We start from the raw sequence: 9,612 nt of genomic DNA, 5'->3' as shown, positions 1-9,612 counted from the left end.
TGCTATGATGGATTAATTAGGCTTAATAGATTCGTCTCGCCGTTTAGCCTCCACTTATGTAATGGGTTTTGTAAATAGTCTACGTTTAATACTCCTAATTAGTATCTAAATAGTCGATGTGATATGTGCTAAAAATAAGCAAAGGGAACCAAACACCACCTTTATCATACTTAAATGTGCCTACTCAATAAAAAAAAGGACGTACTCCCTCCGTACTTAATTACTTGTTTTGATTTTTCTAGCATATAAATATACATTATGTTTAGATACATAGCAAAAAATTATATACCTAAAAAGCTAAAACGAATAGTAATTTGGGACGGAGGAAGTATGTACCAGCTATAGGTTTTGGTCTATCTAAAAACAAAAACTTCTAACGGTAATAAGAAATAAAACTAAAAAGAAAGGGAAGAAAGCAAGAAAAATATGATAACTCAAGCCAAGGTATGGGAGAAAGAAAAACAGAAACAGAAAATATAGGACATGGAATGCAAAGAGAAAACGATCAAATGTGAAGATGTTACAGATAAAATAAACAAATTCGGTGTGAAACGAAAAGGCTCTTCCAGTTTACTGCATGTGTGTTTCCAAAATTCCACTGGTGATGATCACAAGAAGAGAATTCGTGTTTCTGGTGGTAAGCAGAAAAGAGAAGTAAAGTTTGCTGGGAAAGTACCAGAAGCCTTTCGTCTATGGGCTGAGGGGAAAGCAAAGCAAGGAGATTGGGCAAAGACTCATCCTGGGCCTTGACAAAGGTGGGAACGACTTTCATGTGGGCCGTAACAAAGGTCAATTAAATGGAAGGAACGACTTCATGTGGGCCGTGAGAAAGGTCACCAAATGAAACGTCGACACAACTAGTATTTTTGATATTTTGGTAGTTTCTATTCCATCTTGTTTCTAGCCATTTAGAGACTAAGATACGGTTTAGGAAAATAATTATGTATTTCCATCATGCAAGTTGTCGTATATCTAGTATGTTTGCGTGAAAAGTTGGTGTCAGGTTGTTTCGTATTATTATGGTCAAATTTTATACATCATGCAGTTACATAATGATGCCCCCAAACTCAAATTCCTATTCCTACTCCTCTTCTTCCTTGTCGTCTTTTTTGTTTCCGAACATGACTCCAACAATTTGCTTACCCTCCGAGAGGAGGGATCGAGCCCTGAACACCGACAGACGTAGCTGGGGTCCAAAGCAGTGGCGAGTAAAGTAAAGAAGAGGGAATGCTCGGCAGTTATTTGAGTGGCCAACCAGTAAATCTACGCCTTTGCTTTCCCAACGCAATGCTAATTGAAAGGCGAAAAATAGAGAACTGAAAAAAAAATGTCAGAGAAAGACGAGCTAATAACCAATAACTGGCCAACATGAAGATGAAGTACGTACGGTACGGAGTATCTGGCACGAGAAAGTAGAAACAGAGGAACCGTTGACGCCGAACAACACGTAACAAAAGGTGGTTGCCCAACATGGAGTACGTCTTTGCTGGGAAAGAGCCATCTTATCTTAGCATCATTATTGCATGAGGAGAGCCGCAGCATATACAAAGGCATGCATAAGCATTTTCACAGCAACGTACGGATGGCTCCCTGCCACCAACATAGCTTGATGAACACCCTTTGTTCCCCAGTGAAAGCGAGGCCCCGGCCGAGCGTGTTGACGAAATATGCCGAGAGCTTTTAGGCTTTTGTGTGCATCGATGACCACTTTTGCAAGCTAGAGACGGTACGAAAGGCCAAAATGACGGGGCAAGAGTAAAATCCACCGACGCAAATATGGTCTTCGATCATCCGACCTCTATTAGTCTATTTAATTTGTATCTTTACTCTTCCTATGTATATCTACTTCCTCCGTTACAAATTATAGGTTGTTTTTATTTTGTAATCTTAATAAGATATGTTCTGTCTAGTAGTTCGGAGGCGTACATCTAGGATAGGATACGTGTACTGTACCTTAAAAAAAAGATATATAAGGAGAAAAGCTCTATCTACCTACCTACTTATGGTCTTCCCCTTGCTCTGTTGACATTCGCTTATAACATACATTTTTTTTGCAGGTATAACATACAAAATTCTGGCCGGCCCAGGAAAAGACAAACATACTATAAGTTGTAACATCAAAAAATTCTACGTACGTACATACGCACGCCAGCGTCGAACACAAAGCGGTTGGAGACCCCCCAAAAAAAAATCAAGATGGATATAGCTTAACTACGGGTGCATCTTCCCCACACAGGCTGTTCCTGTGCGTGATCAAACGTCGCAACTAGCGTAACAGCATCTCCTCACCTCACTCATTTAAAGAGTTCCGATCGACGTGCTCGTCCGTCGCCATCACGGATCGTACCACCAGGATGGTAAGATACCGTTGCATCGTCCAATCTGAGCTCTCCTCCTCCCAAAGATCCCCCGCGTCACTTTCCTCCCTCCCTCCCTCCTCCACTCACCATTCACCAACCACGGTTGCTTCAGCGGGGAGCAATGCTGAGATATGCGCGCGAGAGAACACCACGCCATGGCCCATGGGCATTATTCAATTCAGAGAGCAGGGAGCGCCAGCGATCAGATTCAGAGGAGGTGGCGCGGAGCCATCACCGGGCTCCCCGTCACGCGCGCGCGCGATTTCAAATCGAGTCCTCGTTACGCAACTCGACCAACCGGGGCGTCGGGGCGGCCGGCCGCGCATGGTGGTGACGTGCCATCTCGATGGCATCTTCCTCTTCCGCTTCCTCTTCGTGTCCAGCCTTTATCTTCCGGCCTCTTCCTCGAGGAGCTTGTGCCACCAGCTAGCAGCATCGGCGCGTGGCGTTCTTGCAGTGGCCGGCCGGCTCAAGGATGGGGCTCCGCGACTCCGCCGCGCTGGTGGCTCTGGTGCTCGCAGTCACCTGCTCCGTTGCAGGTTCATTGATCTGAAAGCCCTTAGCTTATTTGGAATCTCAATTCATTTGCCGCTCTCCTTAATTTGCACTGAACCATGGTAATCTTCTTCGTTCGTTGCTCGCCATTGTTTCGCGTTGCAGTGGCCTACGATCCGCTGGACCCGAACGGCAACATCACGTTGAAGTGGGATGTCCTCTCCTGGACGCCCGACGGATACGTGGCGATGGTGACGATGAGCAACTACCAGCAGTACCGGCAGATCATGGCGCCCGGGTGGACGGTGGGTTGGTCGTGGGCCAAGAAGGAGGTGATCTGGTCCATCGTGGGCGCGCAGGCCACGGAGCAGGGCGACTGCTCCAAGTTCAAGGGCGGCATCCCGCACTGCTGCAAGAAGACCCCCTCCGTCGTCGACCTCCTCCCGGGCGTCCCCTACAACCAGCAGATCGCCAACTGCTGCAAGGCCGGCGTCGTCTCCGCCTACGGCCAGGACCCCGCCGGCTCCGTCTCCGCCTTCCAGGTCTCCGTCGGCCTCGCCGGCACCACCAACAAGACCGTCAAGCTCCCCAAGAACTTCACCCTCATGGGCCCCGGCCCCGGCTACACCTGCGGGCCCGCCAAGATCGTCCCCTCCACCGTCTACTTCACCCCCGACCGCCGCCGCAAGACCCAGGCGCTCATGACGTGGACGGTCACCTGCACCTACTCCCAGCAGCTCGCGTCCAGGTACCCCTCCTGCTGCGTCTCCTTCTCCTCCTTCTACAACGACACCATCGTGCCCTGCGACCGTTGCGCCTGCGGCTGCGGCCATTCCGGCGGTGGCGCACATGGCGGCCGCGGTGGCCGTTCCCACGGAAGCCACGGCGGCGGCGGCGGCGGCGCCGAGTGCATCGCCGGGGACTCGAAGCGCGCGCTGTCCGCCGGCGTGAACACGCCGCGCAAGGACGGGGCGGCGCTGCTGCAGTGCACGCCGCACATGTGCCCGATCCGGGTGCACTGGCACGTCAAGCTCAACTACAAGGACTACTGGCGGGCCAAGATCGCCATCACCAACTTCAACTACCGGATGAACTACACGCAGTGGACGCTGGTGGCGCAGCACCCCAACCTGGACAACGTCACCGAGGTCTTCAGCTTCCAGTACAAGCCGCTGCTCCCCTACGGCGCCATCAACGACACGGGCATGTTCTACGGCCTCAAGTTCTACAACGACCTGCTCATGGAGGCAGGGCCCTTCGGCAACGTCCAGTCGGAGGTGCTCATGCGCAAGGACGCCAGGACCTTCACATTCAGCCAGGGATGGGCGTTCCCGCGGAAGATCTACTTCAACGGCGACGAGTGCAAGATGCCGCCGCCGGACTCGTACCCCTACCTTCCCAACGCCGCTCCGGCCGTGGCGGCTCGTTCCGGGATGGTCGCCGCCGCCGCCGCCGCGTTCCTGCTGGCGATGCTCCTGGTGGCATGATCGACGTAATCAGGCTGCAGAGATCTTGGCACTTTTTGAGTCTCCAATTACTATTAGACAGACAGCCTGAGAAAGAAAATGATACATAGAGGCAGCACAAGTTTTTCCTGTGATTTTCCTTCTGTACACGTAATACAGATTCTTTGTTCGAATGATGTGAATCCACTTACTTAACATTGGCAATGCTTTTCTGACGGAAACATTTGTTAAACGCCCAGTCACATACACAAGGTTTCTCTTGGGAGAGTACAGAGTAGTGCTAAGGCTGGCTTGACTAATCTTGAGATCTAGAATATACAAAATGTGAACCTACAATCAGCTTGAAGGATCACAAAATTCACATCCTAATCAAAGCACATTTGAATCACCCTTTTCATGCAAGATTGCAAACCCGAACCTGCAAGAAACTCAGGATGTGTCAGCAGACCAATGTGCAATGCGACGATCACTAGTTCCTAAACATCAGCTGATCCTTCAAGAGCACTACATACGAAGGGATAAGAACAGCAATGCTGTCCAAATGGCAATGGGCAGAACAAGGGATGAGGCCTTCAGTACATCCGGTGGAGGCATGACGCAGCTGTCGCCATTGAAGTATATCCGCCTTGGAAAGGCCCAGCCTTTGTCGAAAGTGAACATCGACGGGTCCTTGCGGAACAGAAGCTCAGATTGCACATTTCCATCTGGCCCAGCCACCATGAGCAGGTCACACAGCATTCCAGTATCATCTGCAGCAAAATAGCAGTCATCAGCTAAAACATTGTAGATTAAATTGCCAAAAGTGTTCAGGAGGTGCAACAAATACTAACTTATCACTCCATAGGGGTTCAGAGACTTGTAGTTGAAGCTGAAAATAGTAGTGACTTTGTCGAAATTTGGATGCTGAACTACCAAGTTCCACTGTGAGTAGTTCATCCGGCAATTCCAATTTGTAACGGTAATCTTCACCCTCCAGTATTCCCTGTAGTTGAGCTTAACATGCCAATGCACTCTTATTGGGCACATATGGGGCGTGCATTGTACTAAAGGAGCCAGGCTGCTCGTGCCTGGTCCATTCACGACAGGCGCCAAATAAGGTGAATTACCCCTACAAATGTAGTACATACATACAAGGAAAAGTTAAGCACAAAATGTATACGTTGTCTGTGAGACTTCATAAAGGGATATAGTACTTACTCCACACAACTCCCTGGTCTGGTTATATTGTTCTGGCAGCCACATGAACATTGTGGGCAGTTAACTATTGTTTCATTGTAGAACGATGAGAGGGAAACACAACAAGTTGGAGCCCGCTGAGCAACAAATTGTGAATACATACATGTCACGTTCCATGTCACTGCAAGAAGCAACCAGATGTTCACTATTCAATGACCTGACCATATGCTAGCAGCTAGCATACCTTTCAGCTCTGACAAAAACCATAAGCAAGATATTTTTTTATTGTACAACAAAATAAACTATTTCAGAATGTTGGAACGACTAACCATGAGCTTGAGTTGTTCTCCTTCCATCCTGAGAAATGAATTTTGTAGGAGGCTTCACCTCCTGAGCAACTCCACAACTGTATCCTGGTCCTGGGGCCTTCAGAGTAAAGTTCAAAGGCGCTTTCACTGTATAGTTGGTAGTTCCAGATCGGCCAACACTGATCTGAAATGATGCTACCGCGCTGACTGGATCTTGCAGCCATGAGTTAAGTACTCCTTTGCAACAATTTGCAATTTGCATGTTGTAAGGTGTCCCAGGAAGCAAGTCGACAAATGTTGGGTCCTTCTTTGCCCACATCCATCCGAGATTCCACCCAGGTGCTTGGATATGTCGGTATTTTTGGTAATTGTATATGGAAACAACAGCCTGCAGAACAGATATTTACGTGACATCAACAGCACAAAAGAAATTGCATACATGTCCCCAGTTATGTAAGGACCGTTTTATGAAAAACATACATTATAGTACTACACATATAATAAGATGAAGTCCAAAATACAAGTCACGCCGCCTACCGTGAGTATGAAACTAGAGTTCTTTCAGGCATTTGGTAAAATTAGGAGTTTAATATGATGATGTCATGTGTATGGGCGGCCTTGTCTTCCGATCAGACGTGGAAATAAAGGAAGATAAGTGTGTTATACAAATCTGTACATCATAAAGACCCCGATTAAATCTAGAGTATTGTTTACTAGTATATAAGTGAAGAAATATTAATTAAATGCATTTCCTTGTTGCTTGAATAGTATTGTACTTGATTTTCTCTTGATTACTACTAGTATTTTAGACAGCAGGCTGTTAATCAATAATTTTCAGCTTCAAAAAATATATCATTACTTTTTTGACTATTTATTCTGCAAATCATTTTTCACACTATAAACCCCATTTTTCATCTTTAACAAATATACTGCTGCTCACTTTAATTAAATTAAATCCTTCATGCAGGGCAATAGCCAATATGGATATTAAGCCAGACTTGTTCCACTATGCTGGTTGATCAATTTCATACCAAGACATCTAATCGGCAGTGGGCATAAGCTGTACCAGAAGGTCAGTGGGGGATAACATATTTAACATTTCAACTATGTTTTCTACATGAACTTTTTTAGTTCATACTGATGTAAATCAGTGGCATCAAGGAAATACTGCATGCTAATTTATTAAGTCATGAGATTCTCTATCAAAAAATATATAATCTGTTGAGCCATCGTTAGTCAGCACTGTGGCCACTTCTGATGAGGACTACAAGATAGCTTTGAGAGAACCACTCTGTGTTAGGATCCGTGAATAACTCAATAACAGGATTCTGATGGCAAGGCGAAGGTGTCCGCAACCGAGAATGCTATTGATGTTGTGGACGCTTTTGTTGGGTGCACATATAGGTGCCGCAACAAGATAGCGCCGGCAGCACCTGAAGCTTAGGCACACAGTTGGTTCAGATATGTGGCAGCAGGTTAGCAGTAGATGGGATGGTTGTTATCCAATCCCTGGTTGTTAGTGTTTGTTAGCGGCTGACGGCTGAGTTATTTTGTTAGGCAAGCAGAGATTGAGTCATCACGGTTCAGAGCCTTCTCTGAGCGTGAACTGGGCTTAGTCCCTGCCATTGTTTCTCTTGAACCCTAGATCAATAAAGCTAATCTCCCATTGCCACAACATTTGGTATTCATAGACAATTTTTTCCCTCACCGCCTTCCCTCCCAGCCCACCCTCATCCTCGCTTGCCGCCACCACCATGGGCGACGACAACATCGCTGAGCTGAAGAAGATGATCGGCGACGTGATGACAAAGGTCAATTCCGTGGATGGCCGCCTGGCGACCGTGCAGACTAAGGTGACCTCCGCCGAAGGGGACATCTCCTCCATCAAGGTGGAAAGTGGATCAGTGGCACCTCCACGCCTCCGTCAACATTGTGCAGTCCCAACTTTTGAAGACAGTACTGTTGGTTCGAAAAGTTCACAAACCAACATCCTCAATTCAGACAATCTTCTGATTGGACGTACTGCTACTGAATCATCAGAGGGCTCCAGATCAGCATCAGGAGATAATGACGCCTTCTGTGGTGCACATTTTTTTTTTGAAGGGAAAACAGCAAGGGAGGCCCATGTTGTGGTATATGGTGCACTTAAATTTCAGCTAGTGACCTATTATATTATGGTCAAAAAATCATTTTTTTATGTAACATATGTTTCTCTTGATTCAGAGAAATCTGGCAAACATATTTATTGCCCAATGAGAGCTAGAAATAGGGTTTTGACGCTATGGATCATGATTCTCTTAAAAATTCAGCCACTTCTATTGTAACAAAGACCGTGTCCATGGCACTGAGAAGCGCAACAAGGGTTCATGAAGAACAGATCCTAGACACCAATAGCTCCCATCAGAATGGTTGTCACTGTAAGAATAAGTCAAAGAGAGTCAGGATGACTAAAAGGTGGCTTTGCTGCTTAACCCCTGACACCATAGGTTGATGAGAGAACATTTTTCTTGCCCTTTGAACCTATTTCTTGATTTAGTGTCGTGTATAACAAACAGAGAATAGTAAATTGTAGAAATTCTGTGGCTCACTCTGGAGACTGGAGGCCTAGATAATATATTTGATAAATGTAAAGTATTTTTTGAACAATATGTAATTGTTTTCAGAGAGCTCCAAGGGTTGTAGTTATTTACAGACATTATTTAATAAATATATAATCAGCTTAGCTGCTGTCAATAAGAGAGCTTAGTAAGAATTGAGAATTATAGTTTCCTAGCCATCATTGTGAGCTTTATCCTGATCAAATTTTAAAGCTTTGGACAGGTTAAGTCTTTGTAAACCAATGTGTTCTTGAACTAGCTTTCCATGTGTAGTAATTGTATTGGCTTGAGCTATACAATTGCTTGAGATGGTGTTGATCACATATATAACAAACTGGTTACCATGTTTAGCATGGATGAATAAATCTATAGGGGTAATTCGCTCAATAGCTGATTACGGCAACCCGACCATGAGGACCTTAGAAGCTAGATTAATTCAAACTTTTGATGACAGTATGGTACACACCAAATATTTTCGTAAAAGAAAGAAAGAAATGGATCCCATTGAGCATCCCTCTTGGTTGGCTGCTGTACTGACGTGTAGTCCTTGTCTTCCCACGTTCCAATAAGACAATATGCTAACATGGTTTCGGCTGCGCTCATAGGAAAGAAACATTGACCAAACTCTGGTGGATACACTACCGGAAACAGTAAATTCGCCGAGTGTAAAACGTGTGCCGAGTGCATTTTTTCGGGCACTCGGCAAACACCGTCTTTGCCGAGTGTATACAATGAGGCACTCGGCGAACATAATACACTCGGCAAAAAGGAGGTTTGCCGAGTGCCAAAAAATAGGAACTCGGCAAACAACTCCTCGACACTCGGCAAAGAAGACACACTCGGTAAATCAACAGCGCGTGCGTCGCACGTGCGTCGTCCGTTACCAGGTTGGGCCGGCCGTTACACCTTTGCCGAGTGCTTGCCGTTCGACACTCGGCAAAGTGTGATTCGCCGAGTGCCAACCGCACACACTCGGCACACTCAAAATTTCGCCGAGTGCCTCGTCCGGACACTCGGCAAACTCAACACATTGCCGAGTGCCGTCCCAGAGGCACTCGGCAAACCCAACACTTCGCCGAGTGTTTTTGTCGGCACTCGGCAAAAAAAAAAATTCCCTCCAACAGCTTCCACACTTTTTCTACTCCCCACGTAGGACATTTGGTTATACATATTAAAAGTTGGTCTATTTTCGGGTCTGTTTGGGATTTTT

The 9,612-nt window shown here is 46.3% G+C and overlaps 2 protein-coding genes across 2 annotated transcripts; one reads left to right on the top strand and one right to left on the bottom strand.

Annotated features, from left to right (window-relative positions):
• Window positions 1–2,640: 2,640 nt before the first annotated feature.
• Window positions 2,641–4,525, top strand: LOC101758510 (COBRA-like protein 5). The gene is made up of 2 exons (XM_004983965.2): window positions 2,641–2,899; window positions 3,021–4,525. Exons 1-2 carry the CDS (start codon window positions 2,836–2,838, stop codon window positions 4,340–4,342), a joined length of 1,386 nt encoding a protein of 461 aa, XP_004984022.1. The 5' UTR covers window positions 2,641–2,835; the 3' UTR covers window positions 4,343–4,525.
• Window positions 4,526–4,528: 3 nt separating this feature from the next.
• On the bottom strand, window positions 4,529–7,561 carry LOC101764480 (COBRA-like protein 2). The gene is made up of 5 exons (XM_022829765.1): window positions 7,514–7,561; window positions 5,827–6,193; window positions 5,519–5,678; window positions 5,152–5,429; window positions 4,529–5,070 (listed from the first exon to the last, which is right to left on the bottom strand). The coding sequence occupies exons 1-5, from the start codon at window positions 7,559–7,561 to the stop codon at window positions 4,826–4,828; spliced, it is 1,098 nt and encodes a 365-aa protein (XP_022685500.1). The 3' UTR covers window positions 4,529–4,825.
• Window positions 7,562–9,612: the final 2,051 nt, after the last annotated feature.

This window comes from Setaria italica, chromosome IX (genome assembly GCF_000263155.2).
Source record: "Setaria italica strain Yugu1 chromosome IX, Setaria_italica_v2.0, whole genome shotgun sequence".
NCBI classification, from domain to species: Eukaryota; Viridiplantae; Streptophyta; class Magnoliopsida; order Poales; family Poaceae; genus Setaria; species Setaria italica.
The sequence above is the reverse complement of the archived record's forward strand: the minus strand, read 5'-3'. Positions and strand labels throughout refer to the sequence as shown.

Coding starts and splice junctions, on each gene's coding strand:
- LOC101758510 (XM_004983965.2), top strand. CDS start 2,836: ATGGGGCTCCGCGACTCCGCCGCGCTGGTGGCTCTGGTGCTCGCAGTC. Junction 2,900..3,020: donor AGTCACCTGCTCCGTTGCAG/GTTCATTGATCT, acceptor TTCGCGTTGCAG/TGGCCTACGATCCGCTGGAC.
- LOC101764480 (XM_022829765.1), bottom strand. CDS start 7,561: ATGGTGGTGGCGGCAAGCGAGGATGAGGGTGGGCTGGGAGGGAAGGCG. Junction 6,194..7,513: donor GTGGGCTGGGAGGGAAGGCG/GTGAGGGAAAAA, acceptor TCTGTTCTGCAG/GCTGTTGTTTCCATATACAA. Junction 5,071..5,151: donor GAACCCCTATGGAGTGATAA/GTTAGTATTTGT, acceptor ATTTTGCTGCAG/ATGATACTGGAATGCTGTGT.